Below are 17048 nucleotides of genomic sequence, written 5' to 3'. Positions count from 1 at the left end.
GTTGGAGACTGCGTCTCGCTCTGTCGCCAGGCTGCAGTGGCGTGCTAATGGTGGCTCACTGCAGCCTCGATCTCCGGGGCTCTAGTGACCGTCCCACCTCAGCCTCCAGAGTAGCAGGGACCACAGGAGCGCGCCACCACGCCTAACTTTTTGTACTTTATTTGCAGAGATGGGGTTTCACGTTGCCTAGGCTGGTCTCGAATTCGTGTGCTCAAACGATCCGCCCGCCTCAGTCTCCCAAAGTGATAGGATTACAGGCGTGACATGCCACAGTGCCCGACCAAGGCGCTTAGCTTTCACAACCACTTGTGTTGTTTTCACAACCACTTTCCTATCACTATCTACTGTTCCTATTTTACAAATGACAAAACTAACCGACAAAAGAGCGCTGGACCGTGGGATCAGGGCACGTCCCTGTGGGGTAACCTTGAGCTGGTCGCTTGCCCAGCGCGGCAGCTGATATCTGAAGTGTCTTCCAGTCCCAACACTCGACCTAACTCAAGGTCACCAGTGCTCAGCTGCGGCTGGAACTGGATCTCGAAAATTGAAGGCCTTCTCTGCTACAGCCTTCGTTCCCGGGGGCAGAAAGAGGAAGCTGCTCAGCTGTGGGCACGCCGGCGCCTTCGCAGAGGCCCTGGGCTCGAGGTCCGGCCCGGATGCGCAAGTTCCGGCCTGAAATGAACTATGGGGTCCGGGAGGGGTCGCCTTGTTCCTCCGGAAGGCTTCCCCTTCAGCCAATCACCGTTCGAGGTCCGCCCCCCGTCCCCGGAAGGAGCCGTCGCCCCGAGCAACTACAACGTCCGGCTTTCTTAGTTGGGTGGCGGGAAAGGCGATGAGTAAATGCCGGGCAGAAGCTGCGGCGGGAGGTAACGGCGGCTTGGGCGCGGGGAAGACCCGGGAGGGCAGTGGGTGAGGAGGTCGGTTGAGTAGTCCCCTCCCCTTTTTCTCCGTAGCCGCCGGGATCCTCCTGAGGTACCTGCAGGAGCAGAACCGGCCCTACAGCGCCCAGGATGTGTTCGGGAACCTGCAGCGGGAACACGGACTGGGCAAGGCGGTGAGGACCCTCTCCCGGGATTCCCTCTCCGTCGGACTCCCTGGAATCAGACTGGGGTCGTGCCCTTTGGAGCCTTGGGCGTTTTCCACATCACTGGCAGAATTTCCCCAGAACCAGGCCCAGACTCCTCTGATTGCCCCTCCTGTCTCCTCTGCCAGGTGGTGGTGAAGACGCTGGAGCAGCTGGCACAACAAGGCAAGATCAAAGAGAAGATGTACGGCAAGCAGAAAATCTATTTTGCGGATCAGGTGAGGAGAACCTGCGCCAATTGTCACCTATGAGAGCCCGACAACGGGTGAATATACTCCTAGTGTGAACTCTTTTGGGGAGAGGCCCCCCATGGAAAACTCGCCTGTCTTAGGCCACCATCCTTAAATCAAGGTGTGCACTCCTCTTGTTAGGATCCCAACTTCACGAGGTTTCCAAATTTACAATATGATGGATGACGGTAGATCCTGTATTGTTGCTACCAAGATCCATATCTGCTTCAAAGCTCTTATTTCTTATCATCCAGATTGGCAACACCCTCTGACAAATGATGTTCGTCCTGCCTCCATCCGCTTCTCTAAACACACATATCAAATTTATATTCTCCAGCCCAGACCTCCAGCTGGAATCTGTCAGGCATTAATATCAGAGTCAAAATTGCCACAGTAGAATGCCTCATCTTCCCCCCACCCCGCACTGGTTTCTTTCTAACATTCTTCTCCCTAATGGAATTGCTCTTCACGCAAACCAGAAACTTGGGAGCAATTCTTGACTTCCATTACTAGTCAACCGTCAAGTCCGGCTGATTTTTCCGTTGTCTGTTTTTTTATTTTTATAGAGATGGGTCTTGCTATGCTGCCCAGGTTGATTTGAACTCCTGGGCTCAAGTGATCCTCCTGTCTTGGCCTCCCAAAGTGCTGGGATGACAGGCGTGAGCCACAGAGCCTGGCTGATTTTTCCATTCTTGAATCCACTCTCCTTTCCATCTGCCATGGCTGCTCTAGTTCACGCCCTCTTCATCTGTTGCAACATCCTCCTAACAGATCTTGGCTTAAACATTGCAGTCAGAATGATCTGTCTAAATAGATCTGGTCATGCACCTTCCCTATTTGAAACTCTTCAGTGGCTCTCTAGTGCTGCAAAAAACATGTAAAAGGCACCGGAAGACACCCCAGCCAGTCTCTGGCCTCACCCATCCTCATCCTTTTTCTATCCACGAACACTAGATAATTCTGATGTGTTTTACTGCTCTGTCCTTCGCATGTTGTCTTCCCTGTACCTGCTTCTCTTGCTGGCCAACTCTTACTTTCCTTTAGGATTTCACTTAGACATCACCTTCTCCAGAAATCTTCCTTGAATGCCGTGAGCTAATTGTTTCCTTTTCAGGCCCTTACCTCTTTTTGTTGTTGTTGTTTTTTGTTGTTGTCATTGTTGAGACAGAGTCTCGCTCTGTCGCCCAGGCTGGAGTGCAGTGGCGCTATCTCGGCTCACTGCAAGCTCCACCTCCAGGTTCACGCCATTCTCCTGCCTCAGCCTCCTGAGTAGCTGGGACTACAGGCGCCCGCCACCACACCTAATTTTTGTTTTGTTTTGTTTCTGTATTTTTAGTAGAGATGGGGTTTCACCGTGTTAGCCAGGATGGTCTCCATCTCCTGACCTTGTGATCCACCTGCCTCAGCCTCTCAAAGTGCTGGGATTACAGGCGTGAGCCACCGCACCCGGCCCTGGCCCTTATCTGTTTTAAGGCATGCTGTATTACAATTATTTTTACTTGTCTCCTTTATTCAACTGAAGTTCCTCTAGGGCAGACCTCATTTCTCAATTCATTTTTATCTGATCAGCACCTCCGCAGTATCTAACATCCAGCAGATACTACTCGTTAAACTGAACCAAACCACTTTCAAGGCCAACTTTCCTAAAACAGGCTGTGTTGTGTTACTCATCTAAAGAAAATTCTCTAAAGGAGGGTTTGGCAAACGTTTTCTGTAAATGGCCAGACAGTATTTTTAGGATTTGTGGGCCATATGTATCTCTTGTCATGGCTGGCTGTACAACTGCCACAACTATTCACCTCTGCCACTGTAGAGCCGAAGCAGCTGTAGACTATGTAAATGAATGGGTAGGGCTGTTTCAATAAAACTTTGTTTTCAAAAACATGCATCTGGCAGGATTTGGTTTGCTGGCCATAGTTTGCTGGTCTCTGCCCTATAGGTTCACCTTGCCCAAGTGTAGAGTCCAGACCGCACTGGTTGGCATACTTTTTCAACCTGCTCCCCATCACCAACTGATGTGACCTCCCCCACCCCCACACTGATCCCCAATGCAGTTATTTTCTAGCAGTGGCCCCTCATGAGAGGAGCTCCTCAGACTTACTGGAATCCGTTATCTACATGGATCCCAAGGCCTGGCACAGTGGCTCATGCATGTAATCCCAGCACTTTGAGAGGCTGAGGCGGATGGATCGCTTGAGCCCAGGAGTTTGAGACCAGCCTGGGCAACATGGTGAAACCCCTTCTCTACTAAAAATACAAAACTTAGCTGCGCTTGGTGGTACACGCCTATAATCCCAGCTACTCAGGAGGCTGAGGCATGAGAATTGCTTGAAGCCGGGATGCGGAGGTTGCTGTCAGCCAAGATTGCACCACTGCACTCTGACCTGGGCGACAGTGAGAGAAAGAAAGGAAAAGAGGGAAGGACGAAGAGAGAGAGAGGGAGAGACAGAGAGAGGAGAAAGGAAGGAAGAAGGAAGGGAGGGGGGAGAAAAGGAAGGAGGGAGAGAGAGAAAGGAAGATGGAAAGAAGAATGGGAAGGCAGGACAGGAAAGAAGGAGAAAAGAAGTCCATCCATCCCATCCATCATGCTTCTTCACCTGTCCAGTTTCTATTATGGAAACCCATGATCTAGGTTTCCCCACCTTGGGAACAATGTTACTTAGCTGCTTCAGCCCAGGTAGTGGTTTTATCACCGAATGGGAAGATTTCTGTCCTAATCAGTATCGTGTCAACCTGGTAGCTGCTTAAGGACAGGCATTAGATTTCAGGTTTTCTTTCCTACCTTTTTAGTGGGGTCGCTCCTTAACTGAAAACGATTTCTCAAAAGTACTCTCCCACTATTTCTGCAGACCCTCTGGAGAGTTTGGGGTGTGGCTGGTTCCTGAGCATATCTAAATGGTGCCTTCCCAGGTGTGTGTTCTCATCTTTGTGCCTCACAACAGTTTGCTTGTATTTTCCCTTTGTCTGGTAGGACCAGTTTGACATGGTGAGTGATGCTGACCTTCAAGGCCTAGATGGCAAAATCGTGGCCCTCACTGCTAAGGTGCAGAGCTTGCAGCAGAGCTGCCGCTACATGGAGGCTGGTAGGACTGGGTAGCTCCTCAAAAGTGCCCATAGGCTTAGGTTCATTCTAGAGGTCGGGAATTACTAAATGAATGGTTCAATGACTGCAGCATCTTGTTGCAGCTAAGACCCCTTTGCTGGGCTCCCTTAGGCATAAAACGAAATGTAGGATAACTAATGGCTTTTGTGTACCAACAAATGGACAAGATGCATTTGCTCTCCCTGCCACAATTATCAGTACACTGTCCTCACGTTTCCCTTTATTCTTGCTTCTTTAACTGGCTACGCCTAAGTGTTCAACCTCACACCCATGCTACTTGTAGATGGAGGAGGAAAGAAAATTAGAAGAATAAACTAATAATCCTGTAAGGCTTAGTTTCCTGAGCTTTTCCATATGAGATGATAGATCCAGAGCAAGGTTGAACACCTCAGGGAGCACCCACTGGGAAAGACAGAAGAACTCCTTTCTCAGGGGTAGCAAGTGATCCCAGGGGGTGTGGTTTCAGAGCTCAAGGAATTATCTAGTGCCCTGACCACACCAGAGATGCAGAAAGAAATCCAGGAGTTAAAGAAGGAATGTGCTGGCTACAGCGAGAGATTGAAGAACATTAAAGCAGCTACCAATCATGTGACTCCAGAAGAGAAAGAGCAGGTGAGCTGGAGGCTGGAGGACCGCTGTGCAGGTCCAGAGTGAATATAAAGGCTGAGCCCAGAGGGCTGCTGTGGTTCTGAGGAGTTAGAGGAACTTGCTTTTTCCTTCTAGGTATACAGAGAGAGGCAGAAGTACTGTAAGGAGTGGAGGAAGAGGAAGAGGATGGTAAGTGTGTGGGAGCTCTGAGACAGGCCCTAGAAGTGCTTTTGAAAATGGCAGGCACCAGATCAACTGCCACCCAATATCATAAACTGACAGGTAGTGCCCAGTGCTGCCCATCTGAAAACAGGTGGTTTTATTTCTTGTCAGGCTACAGAGCTGTCTGACGCAATACTTGAAGGATACCCCAAGAGCAAGAAGCAGTTCTTTGTAAGTGGTACTCTCTTCCTTCTTTGCTTCCCTGTGGTCTTATCCTGGTGACATCTCATTCACTTCTCTCCCTGCCCACAGGAGGAAGTTGGGATAGAGACGGATGAAGATTACAATGTCACACTCCCAGACCCCTGAGGGGCCCACAGTCGGGAGTTGTGGGGACTGCAGGATGTCAGAAGAGTGAGATGTCCTGGACTGGCTACCTTGTTTTTGGTTGGCTTTTGTTGTTGTTCCTGCTGCTTTTCACCTTTAAGCAAAGCAGTCAGGAGACGGGCATAAACCAGAGCACTGGGTGGAGGATGAGGGCTGGTGGCTGGGGTAGACCCAGCCCATTTCATTGTCTAAATTGCAGTAGCTTGAGGTTAACATTTAGACTTGAACAATGCTAAAGGAAAGCATTTGGCAACATTTATTGTAATTTAATTTGATATAAAAATATTTAATTTCCTCTGGATAGTCAAACCTGCCAGATACCAAACCTGAGGAAGGCAGAAGTGAACCTGGAGAACTAAGGCAGAGAGAGGTTGCTATAAAATGAGCATTTGGAGGGCCCACAGCTTCACTCAGGACCTACTGGGCTTGTGTACCCCAGGAGACCTTTCGAGTATCTTTTGTACTCTTTCACCCCACCCCCAAGTCCTAGGAGAAACGCAGGCAACACTGAGACATGGGAGAGGCCAAGATATGCTAGACAGAAAGGCTGGGGGTGATTTTGAGGCCCACTTAATATTTCAAAATTGTAACCGTAGCAAAATTCCATTGGTATTTAGAAAAATAAAAAATTTCCAGTATGTACTGCTGTATTACACCTGCCTCTGCAGCATCACAGCCTGTGGGAACCAGGAGGGCTTCCCTTACCACCCAGAGCAGAGGAGGAAGGTGATGGATTATGAAGCGAGGGGAGGAACCTGGTGGCCCCTCCCTAAGATGGCCAGAAAGCCCTTGGCCTCACCTGAGACTGACCAGGCAGCCCTAGTCTAGGCACAAGGTGCCCTTTCACCCTTCGTGGCGGTGGGAATATTTCCTCTTACTCTTTTTCTCCCATACAGCTACTGCCAAAATGCCCAAATGTGGGCCAAATGTTGCCCAAGAGACCAAAACAGAGAAAAAAGTTTCCAAATCTGTGTAGATTATGAGTAGAAATCTGAGGCTTGAAGAAAGGGCTGAGAGGGCAGGAGCTGTTTGGGGTGTCCAGAGCAGACACCCATCCCAAGGACTTCCATGGAGTGGGGGATAGGCTGGTTAGGTCTAGTTTTATCATCAATATAATAAATTAATCAGAAGCTTTCACAAAACACCGCAGCTCCACTGAAGATAAAATGGGGCTGGGAAAACCAAACACCAAGTAGAAACCAGCTGAGCAGTGTGAGGTGTTGTAGTCCAGTCTCACGGGCCCAGCAGTTCAGTGGCCAAGTAGAGATTCAAGGGCCTCTTGTTGGCTGTTCTGCAGGTTTCCAAGAACTGGTCAGTAAAGCTGGTTTTTCAATTGGTGCAGGACGCCAATCACAATCTCCCGCAGGGTCTGGCGAGGGCAGCAGAGGAAGAAATAGACAATGCCCAGGTCAGTGCAGAGTAGTTTCAAAGATGCCCGCCTAGATGAGTCACATATTTTAGAAAAGTGCATTAAAGCCAGGCGCGGTGGCTCAAGCCTGTAATCCCAGCACTTTGGGAGGCCGAGACGGGTGGATCACAAGGTCATGAGATCGAGACCATCCTGGCTAACCTGGTGAAACCCCGTCTCTACTATAAAATACAAAAAACTAGCCGGGCGAGGTGGCGGGCACCTGTAGTCCCAGCTACTCAGGAGGCTGAGGCAGGAGAATGGCGTGAACCCGGGAGGCGGAGCTTGTAGTGAGCTGAGATCCGGCCACTGCACTCCAGCCTGGGCGACAGAGCGAGACTCCATCTCAAAAAAAAAAAAAAAACAAAGAAAAGTGCATTAAAAATAGCCCCTGGGGGCCAGGTGTGGTGGCTAATGCCTATAATCCCAGCACTTTGGGAGGCCAAGGCAGGTGGATCACCTGAGGTTCAAGACCAGCCTGGCCAACACAGTGAAACCCCGTGTCTACTAAAAATACAAAAATTAGGTATGGTGGCGCATGCCTGTAATTCCAGCTACTCAAGAGGCTGAGGTACGAGAATTGCCTGAACCCAGGAGGTGGAGGTTGCAGTGATCTGAGATCATACCACTGCACTCCAGCCTTGGTGACAGTGAGACTCTGTCTCAAAAAAAAAAAAAAAAAAAAAGCCCCCAGGACGTACTGATGTCTGTCTGCAGTTTACTTGAGGAGCTCCTGAAGCAGGATGGAGACATGGAAATACAGTAAATGTTTTGGTAAAATTTAGGTACTGGGTATACGAGTGTTCACTGTGAAGTCCTCTTAACATTGCAATATGTTTAATGTGTTTCACAATAAAAATGTTGGGAAACGAGGCCGGGCGCAGTGGCTCATGCCTATAATCCCCAGCACTTGTGGGAGGCCAAGGCGGGTGGATCCCAAGGTCAGGAGATCGAGACCATCCTGCCTAACATGGTGAAACCCTGTCTCTACTAAAAATTAGCTGGGTGTGGTGGCACACACCTGGAGTCCCAGCTACTCGGGAGGCTGAGGCAGGAGAATGGTGTGAACCCAGGAGGCAGAGGTTGCAGTGAGCCGAGACTGCGCCACAAACAAGAAATCTCAGACACGCCGGGCGCGGTGGCTCACGCCTGTAATCCCAGCACTTTGGGAGGCCGAGGCGGGTGGATCACAAGGTCAGGAGATCGAGACCACGGTGAAACCCCGTCTCTACTAAAAATACAAAAAAAAAAAAATTAGCTGGGCGCGGTTGTGGGCGCCTGTAGTCCCAGCTACTCGGGAGGCTGAGGCAGGAGAATGGTGTGAACCCGGGAGGCGGAGCTTGCAGTGAGCTGAGATCCGGCCACTGCACTCCAGCCTGGGCGACAGAGCGAGACTCCGTCTCAAAAAAAAAAAAAAAAAAAAAGAAATCTCACACACAAGTTTAAAGCCTCAGAAAAAGCAACCAGACTTCAATTAGAAGACTTAGTGCAATACCATTAGCACATCTCCACTATAAATACATTTCTAAAAAGCTCTTGGGGCAACTACTTGAGTGGGCCTAGAGGTAGGGTCCCAGAATTTCCATGTTTCCAATTCTGCTGCAGATGCCTGGGGCTTCCATACAGGTGCAGCGATAACATAGGCTAGACGAAAGCCAAGAGCTAGACTTGACATTGAGCTCACATCACACTTGCCAAATGAAACCATAACATGAAGATGTGGGTTAGACAGCAAAGAAACGGGAAAATACCAGGGCCCTGAAAGCTGCAGAAATACCCTTAAGATCTAAAAGGAGCTGCCATGCTTTTCTCAACAGCTGATGGCTTGGGCCACTTTGCTTGATGGTAGAGAAAACCGCAGGCCCTGTGCCCATTGTTGCACCATACCTGAGGCTTACAGTGCTCCTCAATCCAGCTGAAGACACAGGCTGACAGCTCCTGGAAGCTGGCCACCGAGATGGAGGCATTGAAGGACTGGAACAGGGAATCCATGATGCCTTGAAACACGTTGAACTTGACCTGGTCAGAGACCTGGTCCTCCCCTTCATGGGGGTTGTCCTGGTGTGCCTTCACAATCTGCTCATAGTTCCTAAAAGCATGCAGGCCAGGGCTGAGGTGCTGTAGCAGCTCCGCCCACCCAAGAAAAATGATGGGACTACCCTGTGTACTCCCAGGAATGGCATCCCCAGAGAGCTTCTGGGTGGGGTTCAATGTCAGGGAAATACTGCTTCCAGGCCAGGAAATGGCCCTCCCTCTCCAACCTTCCTTACATTAATCCAACAGACATTTCCTGAGTGTCTGCCATGTGTAAGGACAGTTGGGGATACACAGTCCTGCTTCTACTGGCTAGCTCAGGAACTGAGAGTATTACCTGTACTGTAGTAACTGATGTAGCCTTTGAACAAGGGAGGGTGTCCAATGAAGTTCCCTTAGAAGCTCTGGTTCCCCCCATTCAGCACCCCTCTTACACTTTCATGATCTTTAGGGCCGTGACATCCTTGCGTAACGTGGACACCTCCTCCTCCTGCTTTTTCTTCTCCTTGTGCAAAAACTGAATGTAGTCAATGGCTAGGGTAGGGGCAGGAAAAGAGGGTAGGTACAGAAGTATTCTCAAACAGGAAGATAAGGCTGACTTTGTTCCCCTTCCCCTAGACCCCAACTATCCCATGGCAATCACCAAACCAAGGCCGAGCCATGGGTGGGTAGGAGGCGCTGGCCTCTTCACAGCCCCTCTTGACTCCAGCCCCTCCAGTGCTTTCCCTAGCCATACTCTTTTGTAGAACGATGGCTTTGCTGAGCTTTTGGGAGCCAATGGAGAAGTCCTGCTGCTGGCAAGTGGGGACGATGGTCTGAAGGTCATCATAGCCTCTCTGTGGAGACAGCAGGGGAAATGGGGTTTTTAACCCTGAGAGATTAAAGCAAACTGGCACAAAGTTCTTTCGTGATACCAAGTTCTATGCTCACAAACACAACGGGTTGGGAAGGCTGCAATGGAAGTGTTCGTGCCTGGGACTACACTATCTGCCCACCCCTAGGGTGCCTGGGAGTGTCTGAGAGGGTCAGGGCACAGGGAAGCTGAACTATGCAGGGCCCTCCTACACTGGCTGAGGCACAGGCCTCCCTGGTCACCTTGATGGCGTCCCTCCTCTTCTGCTCAGCCTGAGTGTGTGCTCGCCGCCGCCGGTCTTTGTAGGACTCCTTGTAGGCCTCCTGGTGGTAATCACTGTCCTCGTCATCTACGCTCAGAGATGGGGGCAGGGAGAGGTCATCTTGGGGCCCAGTGGGGTCCAGCTAGCCCACCTTTCCCTATCTGGGAAGAACCTGGTGTCCAGAGAAGGCAGATGGACAGAGAACCTAATGTTCCAGATGAGGTGAAAGATGGTGAGACCCTGTGTCTGATACTTGGGCTCCAGCACCCCTGTGTGGATGGCTGGGGCTTCCCTGTCTAGGAAAGGTACTACAATTATGACGTATCTGAGCCCCTCGAGGTGGGGGGGATGTAACTGCCTACCTGTGTTGGGGACAGAAGAGGCACTGGTGGAACCGATGCTATTAGCTCTGGACACTACATTCCCCTTGCGGGTGCTTTCTACAAAAAGCCCTGGAAAAGAGAGGCCCCAATCACTAAGGGGCAGGGTGGGGAACACTGCCAGACCCTCAGACACCTGTAGGACACAATGGCTTTCTTAAATGCTGACCTCTTCCCTTCAACCCAAAGCCAACCATACTGGGCCCCCCACTTCCAGCCAGACTACGCTGCAGCGCTCTGCTCCCTAGTGTCTACACTGCTCCATAGGCCTGCATGATACCCCCTGGCTCACAAACGGGCATCTGGACGTGACAGTGTGAGTAATCAGCTGCCATTAGTTCCACCACTTCCCTGTTCCAGAACAGAGGGAACTAGGTGTCACCCTCAGTTGTTTTCTGCCCTCGTCCTTCAGCTCCTGCTGTCTCAAGCCAGGAACTCTGCTCAGGGACAGTGGACTGTGCTCAGGCGTGGTTGGCAACACCACAAGAATTCTAGAGAGCCTGGGCGGGAGTGTACCTCTAGAGCTTAAGATGGGGGAGCTACTCACCGGGGTCCAGGCTGTTGTCGCTGTAGGCATACTCCACCTGCGGCACAGAGCACGGGAGGGGCCCGTCAGACCTCCGCCCCTGGTGGGGGCGACACTTTCACTGCAGGCACACACAGCGCGCCCCGCATTCCGGGAAGGCACCTCTGTCACCCTGCGCGCTCGCGCACACACAGCCCGGGGTGCGCGGGCACCTTAATGATTCCCCCGAGACTTGGCACGGGCTAGGCCGTGCGAGCGCCTGCCCCGTGTATGATCTCTTCCGCCCCTACTCCACCCCAGTCCCCCGTTCCCCCGACTCGCGCGCACACGCCTCATTTGTCTCCCCACCTTGGCACACGCGGGGTGAGAGCTGTCTTCTCTGCAGCCCCGGGGCCCGGAGAGCATGGGGGACTTTGGGGACAGGAGGGAAGCCCCTCGTCTTCCGGCCCCCCTACGTGCACGAACCCGACCCGCCCTCCCCTCGCTGGCGTGCGCGCCCACGGGGCTTGCCTTGACCCAAGGGTCCTCGGGAGAGGCTCCCGGCTCAGTCATCTTGGACCCACCGGACCGGAAACGAGCCGGCGGGCGGGCCCCCTGCGGCGAGGAAACGGGTGGTGTGCCCACGTGACCCACGCCCGCCAATCCGCCACCGAGAGGTGGGGCAGGGCGAGAGCATCGCGCATGCGCGGCCCAAAGACGTCTCCCGGACTCCAGCTGTCAAAGCGCGGCGTTCGGCCTGGCGCCAGCCGCCTTCGGGACTGCTCCCCGTCGTGCCTGCCCTCTCTGGGTTAGGCATTGGAATGGCGGCGACATGAAGCGCGTTTTGTAAGATGGAGTACCTGCAATTGGCTTGTCAGCACACCGCCGCAGGTAGTGTGTGCATGCGCACTGTCCGGCCGGCTGGCTCCACACGTTACCCTGCGGGCGGTCTCCCCGCGCTCCCGGGACCTGCACTGCTGCCGATGTGTCAGGAGCCGGGCAGAGAAGCTCCGCAGCCACACTGTCCGACCCCACCAGGCTGCAAGCTCTGTGAGGGCAGAGGCCCCGCCTGGCGCGTGGAAGGCTGATCTTCCAACACCCAGCCCAGTGTCTGGCAGGATGCATGTGGAATGAACCCTTGCAAAGAACCCGCTAGCTAGGTTATGCGGCCTCTCAGATTAAAAAAACAAAAACAAAAAAACACGGCAGTACCTAGAAAGTCTACACCTTACTCAGAAGCACACAGCTGGTCAGTGGGAGGGCCAAGGCTCGCCTAAAGGCCATCCGGCCATCCTCTTAACCACTGCATTGCCCAGGCTTCCAGCTCAGGCCTGGGCCCTGCACTTGTGGCTTAAGGATCCCAAAGATACTTAGAGGCATTGGAGCAGGAAGCAGACACCATCCAGGCAATACCTGGGAACATTCACCTTTAATTCTGTTACAGGTTCCAGTATTTGCGCTGGCCCTAGTCAGCTGTGGGTAAGAGTCACCCATGGGCAAGAGTGGGGAGGGGCCTGCTCATCCATGAACCACATCCTCAGTGTTGGCCAAATACCAGTGTTGGGTAGGTTTCCTGAGTCCACCAGGCCTGGCCATGTCCTACACAGCATAGCTTAGACCTCTGGGCCTGAACCAGGATACGCATCAAGGCCCCCATTTCTCCTCACCACGGGGTCGCTTGTCAGCTCCAGGGGCCAGTCTGGCCCCACTGAGAACTTTTCAGTCAAGGGCCTGGTGAGTCTTGGGAATGCGCTTCTGCAGGAGGGCCCAGGCTTTCTCCACCTTCAGACAGGCCGGAATGTTGGGAGGAAGAGAGGGCAGGGTCAGGCAGCATCCACTGGAGACTCCTTCCCCACAACCCAGCCTTGCCCTGGGCACCAACCTGGCGTTGGGTGATATGCGGCTCCCACAAGGTGCTGAGCACCACGTGGCTCTGTTCCACAAGCTGCTGCCCGCTCATCTGGCTCTGCAGCCGGCTTTGAGCTGCAGCTTCACTCAGGCCATCCCTCTCCACAATGCGTCTTACAGCCTGGGCACAGACGAGACATTTGTCAGGAAGAATTCCAGCTCACAGGATAGGATCTGCAGTAGGGATGGCGTGGGGGTGGGGCTGAGATACCTCAGTCTCAGGGATGACAACAGTCCACACCTCATGGACCAGGTTCTGCCAGCCGGCTTCAAGCAGCACAGCCGCATCAATCACGCACACACGCTTTCCTGTGGGGAGAGCCCAGTCACCGCCAGCAGTGCTGACGCTCTCCCAGGCAAAGCACACGCAACACAGTCCCAGGGTGAGTGGACAGTCCACGTGGGGCAGGGAAGCTCCCAGGGGAAGAATCAGCTTAACTGTCCCCTTGGCTGCTCCTATCCTCCCTCCTACTCACCCTCAGTCACAGCCCGATCCATCTCCTCTCGGGCCAGCTTTGCGATAATTGGCCACATAATGTCCGTGAGTATCTTCAGCTGCTTCTGGGGAGGGGAACAGAGGGCAGAGGTTACCTTCTCTAGAAGACGCCAGCCCGAGCAAGGTGGTGTTGAGAACAGATCAGTGGAATCGGCATTCTGGGCCAGACCAGAGAGGTCCACCAGACCCTGACCCCTGGGTCTAGTAGCGGCTTAGGAGCCCTTAGGAAACTGTTGTTTACCTTGTTCCCAAACACCCGGCTGCCTAGGACCTTCCTGTTGATGATGCCATCTTTATGGAGAATATCTGGACAACAGAGATAGACAACTGAGCACAGACGCCTGGCTAGCTCCTCACTCCAGGCCACTTCCAGCCTTCCCCAGTTATTACCTGTTCCAAAGGCCTCCACCACAGGCTGGTAGGCAGGGCCACCTGGGGCATAGGCCCGATGACCCAGGTGGTCACTGTCAATGACAAACGCCCCCAGGCCCTTCAGCCGCTGAGCTATTGAGCTCTTCCCAGAGCCACTGATGCCAGTCAGCCCAATTACATAGAGACACGTTGGGAGCTCTGGCCTTTCCTGGGGGGTAGGTGAAAGGGAACCCACAGTTACTGGGGCCCTCAGCCTCATGCCTGGGGCTGAGCCCCTCAGCTTCTACTCTTCAGCATTGCCAGCACACCCAAGCAGGAGGGAAGGAGGGAGAGAAGCTTACATATGGAGGCCGAAGCAGGTTTCCCAGCATTCGCTGGCGGAAGCTGGAGGAGCTGACTTTGTCCTCTTCATTCTCTGTATGTTTGACATCCTTCAGCAGCTGGATCTGGTACAAGGCAAGCTCCTCCAGGTTCTGGGGTAAAGAGGAAAGGGTGAAAAGAGGGAAGGAGTGAGAGGAAGCCCCTGACATCAAACCTGCCCCCCATCCTCCCCTTCCTCCCCAGGCTCCTCCTCCAACTCAGCGGGCAAACAGAACCAGTTCCTCCTTGCTTCTTCCCACCACCCTAAGCCCCCACTTCTCTGGGGCCATGGTACTTCCAACAGTCCCCTCAAAATGGCCTTCCCCGTCCCCCATCCACTCCCCCTGCCAGTCTCCCTCAGGGGTTACATTCTCAAGGCGGAAGCGGTTGACGGCCATGCCCCCACGATAGGTCTCCTCGCTGACCACCAGAAACTCCAGGGAGGGGTCAGAGCCAGCGGGCCCATAGGGGTCCAACAGGGGGATGATATCAAAAGTCAAGGAAGGCTTGATGTCCACCAGGAACTCACTCAGATGTTCCACGCGTTCTGTGTAAGGTTGGAGCAGCTCAGGGAGCAACTTGCCTAGGGAAGGAGCCCAGAAGAACAGTGAGATCTTTTTACTGGGAAGGAGAGTATGGGCCAGTTTGGGGAAAAGTGTCCCTAAGTACAGTATCTCCAGAGGGGGGTGGCAGAAAGGGTTCAGCTGGTAAGGCCTATGGTGATGGTGAGGGGAGCATGAAGGTGAAGAAACAGGCAAGCACAATAGTCACTCCAAGGGCTGGCATGTGTCCAGGAAATAAGCCACCAGGAAACCACTCCAGAGAATGAGCAGTGCCAGAGGGCATCAGAGGCAGATGGAAAATTCCAAGACCCATGCCATGCTTGAGTTTCCTCCTCCTGTCTGTGGCACTGCTACCTGCAGCTCACTCACCCATTCATTCCCAGTGTTTCATTAGGGTGTATCTCCTGGAAAACTTGCTAAAGTGCAGATCCCTTTGCTTCACATTTGGGGTATTCTGATTGAGTGGTGATTGGACCACATGCTGAGAAAGCTGTTTATTTGACAAAATGTCCTTAGCACCAACTGAGTGTCAACCACTGTGACATTTGGGAAGGGTGGGAAGTAGTGAATGGCCCTACCCTTCCTCGATCTCGGCATAAGGGTCTGGAATGGGGAGATATGGGGATCCTCCATTGCCCTAGTCCAGGGTCCCTCTCACTCACTCTTCAACAGATCTTTGTCTGCTACTCCCACCACAAGCTGCTCCTGGGCCAGGATGCACGCGATACTGAGCAACACCTTGTGGGCGTTGTGCAGGCGGTCAAACGTGCCACCGACAGCACCACGGTAGTAGCCACGCACCGGCTGCTTTGGAGACCTGGCCACGGGGGAAGCTGGCCTGATCGTGGAGGGTAAGGGGACATCCAGGGGCTCCACGGGCACCTCTCCTATCCCATAATCGGGGTATAGCAGCACCGAGGCCAGTCGTGGACAACAGCTGTAACAGCTGGTGGCGTATCGCACTAGCTGCTCCTTGACCGGGTTGTACTGGCTGCCATCCAGGGTCTGGAAGTCTGTCAACACGACTTCTGGCGGGTGGGCGAGATTCTGGACTGAGGTGGGCAGGGGAGGGAGAAAGGTGCTCTTGGTTCGGATATTGGTCAGTAGGATTCTGACATCCAGGTGCCTGTGGATGTCGGCGCCAGCATAGAGGTGGGTGATGAAATCAAGAACCTCAAACGTGGCCTGCACGGGGCCGGACTGGGGCTGAGCCGGGCCCTCCAGGCTCATGCCAGGCTGCAGGTGTACATAGAGTGTGTGATTCACCAGCCTGGCCGCCGAGGTCAGGATGGGGGCCAGGCGAGGGGCCAGGGAGGCCAGCGGCGTCGTCAGCACCAGGAGACCCGACCGGAATACGGCCATGCTGCCCAGGCCTGCGGACAGTCAGGGAGACGAGGCGACAGTGACGGAAGGGCCTGCGGCCGAGGCAGAGGCCTGCACAGGACCTTGGACCCCAGAGGAGACCTGGAGCAGGGACGGGGTTTCAATGCTGATCGAGAGGAGCCGGGGGAGGGGACGGGGCCTGGCAGACGGCGCCTCGGGGCTGTGCTGTAAGCCTTGGTGTCCTCATTTCTCAGACGGAGCGGTGACTTCGCTGAACTGAGTCGAAATCCTGGGAGGGGGAAACTGTACAGGAACCCTTGTCACAGGGCTGGGGATCCAAAAATCCTGGGCCCTCTTGCTAAGCTGCACCAGAGTCTCCAAGGAATCGAAGAGGGACGCTAAAGGGGGACGCGCAAGCTCACGTCGGTCCCCTACTCACTGAAACCATAAGGCTTTGGTTCCACTTGCACCACCGCGGAGGCTTCCTTGGCGGCAACCCGGAAACACTAACAGAAACCGCAACTCGAAACTACGGAAAAGGAGGACGGTCAAATGTCTCGACTTCGCTTCATCGCGGGATTCTCGCGAGACTTCTAGTGGCGTGGGAGGCGTCCTGCTGATGGGGCGGGGCCTATCTCGAAGGCTCTGGAAGTGGGTGAAGCGTTAGTCGCAATATGATCTCCGCTGGGACTGCGCGGAGAAAGTCAAGGCAGGATTCAAAGCCCGCTTCACAGATTCCCTTCTGGCCTAATGAGGAGAGATTAGCTTCAGCCAGGTCACCCAAGAGGCATCGCAAAGCCAGAACTAACACCCAGATTTCCTACGTTCCAGGGACGGAGGTGGGGATCACAGGGTTGCGCTGTGTCAGCCCTCCTAGTACCCTCTCAGTCCGAGGATCCTCACGTGGGAGGCTACTGGACAGGCCCAATTTCCTGTCTCTCGTTTGCTTCCACCTTCTGCCCTTCCATCCTAGGACAGCCCTTTGCTAGATACTGCATGAGGTTCTTGCACTTTCCAGCCCCTAAAACTG

The 17048-nt window shown here is 53.5% G+C and overlaps 3 protein-coding genes across 12 annotated transcripts; 1 reads left to right on the top strand and 2 right to left on the bottom strand.

Annotated features, from left to right (window-relative positions):
* The first annotated feature begins 686 nt into the window (after nucleotides 1-686).
* Nucleotides 687-6196, top strand: PSMC3IP (PSMC3 interacting protein). 4 transcript variants are annotated; one of them, XM_025362938.1, is made up of 9 exons: nucleotides 687-866; nucleotides 954-1054; nucleotides 1213-1302; nucleotides 4164-4182; nucleotides 4286-4397; nucleotides 4884-5029; nucleotides 5141-5194; nucleotides 5339-5398; nucleotides 5480-6196. In XM_025362938.1, the coding sequence occupies exons 5-9, from the start codon at nucleotides 4298-4300 to the stop codon at nucleotides 5534-5536; spliced, it is 417 nt and encodes a 138-aa protein (XP_025218723.1). In that variant the 5' UTR covers nucleotides 687-866; nucleotides 954-1054; nucleotides 1213-1302; nucleotides 4164-4182; nucleotides 4286-4297; the 3' UTR covers nucleotides 5537-6196. The 4 variants fall into 4 exon arrangements, with proteins under 4 accessions (XP_025218723.1, XP_025218722.1, XP_025218721.1 ...); XM_025362937.1 differs by lacking the exon at nucleotides 4164-4182 and having other exon boundaries at nucleotides 1213-1435; XM_025362936.1 differs by lacking the exon at nucleotides 4164-4182 and having other exon boundaries at nucleotides 693-866; nucleotides 4920-5029.
* MLX (MLX, MAX dimerization protein) lies at nucleotides 5788-11638 on the bottom strand. 4 transcript variants are annotated; one of them, XM_025362933.1, is made up of 8 exons: nucleotides 11528-11638; nucleotides 11039-11075; nucleotides 10474-10563; nucleotides 10092-10198; nucleotides 9733-9832; nucleotides 9431-9530; nucleotides 8850-9051; nucleotides 5788-6923 (listed from the first exon to the last, which is right to left on the bottom strand). In XM_025362933.1, exons 1-8 carry the CDS (start codon nucleotides 11567-11569, stop codon nucleotides 6867-6869), a joined length of 735 nt encoding a protein of 244 aa, XP_025218718.1. In that variant the 5' UTR covers nucleotides 11570-11638; the 3' UTR covers nucleotides 5788-6866. The 4 variants fall into 4 exon arrangements, with proteins under 4 accessions (XP_025218718.1, XP_025218715.1, XP_025218719.1 ...); XM_025362930.1 differs by having other exon boundaries at nucleotides 11366-11626; XM_025362934.1 differs by lacking the exon at nucleotides 10474-10563 and having other exon boundaries at nucleotides 11528-11626.
* A 771-nt stretch (nucleotides 11639-12409) lies between these two features.
* On the bottom strand, nucleotides 12410-16601 carry COASY (Coenzyme A synthase). 4 transcript variants are annotated; one of them, XM_025361334.1, is made up of 11 exons: nucleotides 16458-16551; nucleotides 16192-16321; nucleotides 15358-16070; nucleotides 14501-14715; nucleotides 14114-14245; nucleotides 13791-13980; nucleotides 13642-13706; nucleotides 13381-13465; nucleotides 13116-13213; nucleotides 12879-13025; nucleotides 12414-12778 (listed from the first exon to the last, which is right to left on the bottom strand). In XM_025361334.1, the coding sequence occupies exons 2-11, from the start codon at nucleotides 16263-16265 to the stop codon at nucleotides 12716-12718; spliced, it is 1782 nt and encodes a 593-aa protein (XP_025217119.1). In that variant the 5' UTR covers nucleotides 16266-16321; nucleotides 16458-16551; the 3' UTR covers nucleotides 12414-12715. The 4 variants fall into 4 exon arrangements, with proteins under 4 accessions (XP_025217121.1, XP_025217120.1, XP_025217119.1 ...); XM_025361336.1 differs by lacking the exon at nucleotides 16192-16321 and having other exon boundaries at nucleotides 12410-12778; nucleotides 15358-16068; nucleotides 16458-16601; XM_025361333.1 differs by having other exon boundaries at nucleotides 16192-16532.
* Nucleotides 16602-17048: the final 447 nt, after the last annotated feature.

The sequence above is a fragment of the Theropithecus gelada genome, chromosome 16, assembly GCF_003255815.1.
Source record: "Theropithecus gelada isolate Dixy chromosome 16, Tgel_1.0, whole genome shotgun sequence".
NCBI classification, from domain to species: Eukaryota; Metazoa; Chordata; class Mammalia; order Primates; family Cercopithecidae; genus Theropithecus; species Theropithecus gelada.
Note: the sequence above shows the minus strand (reverse complement) of the source record. Positions and strands in the feature narration are given on the sequence as shown.

Bases quoted from the DNA above. Each gene is read 5' to 3' on its own strand.
- PSMC3IP (XM_025362935.1), top strand. From the start codon at position 833: ATGAGTAAATGCCGGGCAGAAGCTGCGGCGGGAG. The intron at 4,398-4,883 runs GTAGGACTGGGT...GTGTGGTTTCAG, and splicing joins CTGCCGCTACATGGAGGCTG to AGCTCAAGGAATTATCTAGT. The intron at 5,030-5,140 runs GTGAGCTGGAGG...TTTTCCTTCTAG, and splicing joins CTCCAGAAGAGAAAGAGCAG to GTATACAGAGAGAGGCAGAA.
- MLX (XM_025362930.1), bottom strand. From the start codon at position 11,569: ATGACTGAGCCGGGAGCCTCTCCCGAGGACCCTTGGGTCAAGGCAAGC. The intron at 10,564-11,038 runs GTGAGTAGCTCC...TCTCTTTTCCAG, and splicing joins CGACAACAGCCTGGACCCCG to GGCTTTTTGTAGAAAGCACC. The intron at 9,833-10,091 runs GTGACCAGGGAG...CTGTCTCCACAG, and splicing joins AGAGGAGGGACGCCATCAAG to AGAGGCTATGATGACCTTCA.
- COASY (XM_025361334.1), bottom strand. From the start codon at position 16,265: ATGAGGACACCAAGGCTTACAGCACAGCCCCGAGGCGCCGTCTGCCAG. The intron at 13,466-13,641 runs GTAAACAACAGT...TCCCCTCCCCAG, and splicing joins GCCGGGTGTTTGGGAACAAG to AAGCAGCTGAAGATACTCAC. The intron at 12,779-12,878 runs GTTGGTGCCCAG...GCCTGTCTGAAG, and splicing joins CGCATATCACCCAACGCCAG to GTGGAGAAAGCCTGGGCCCT.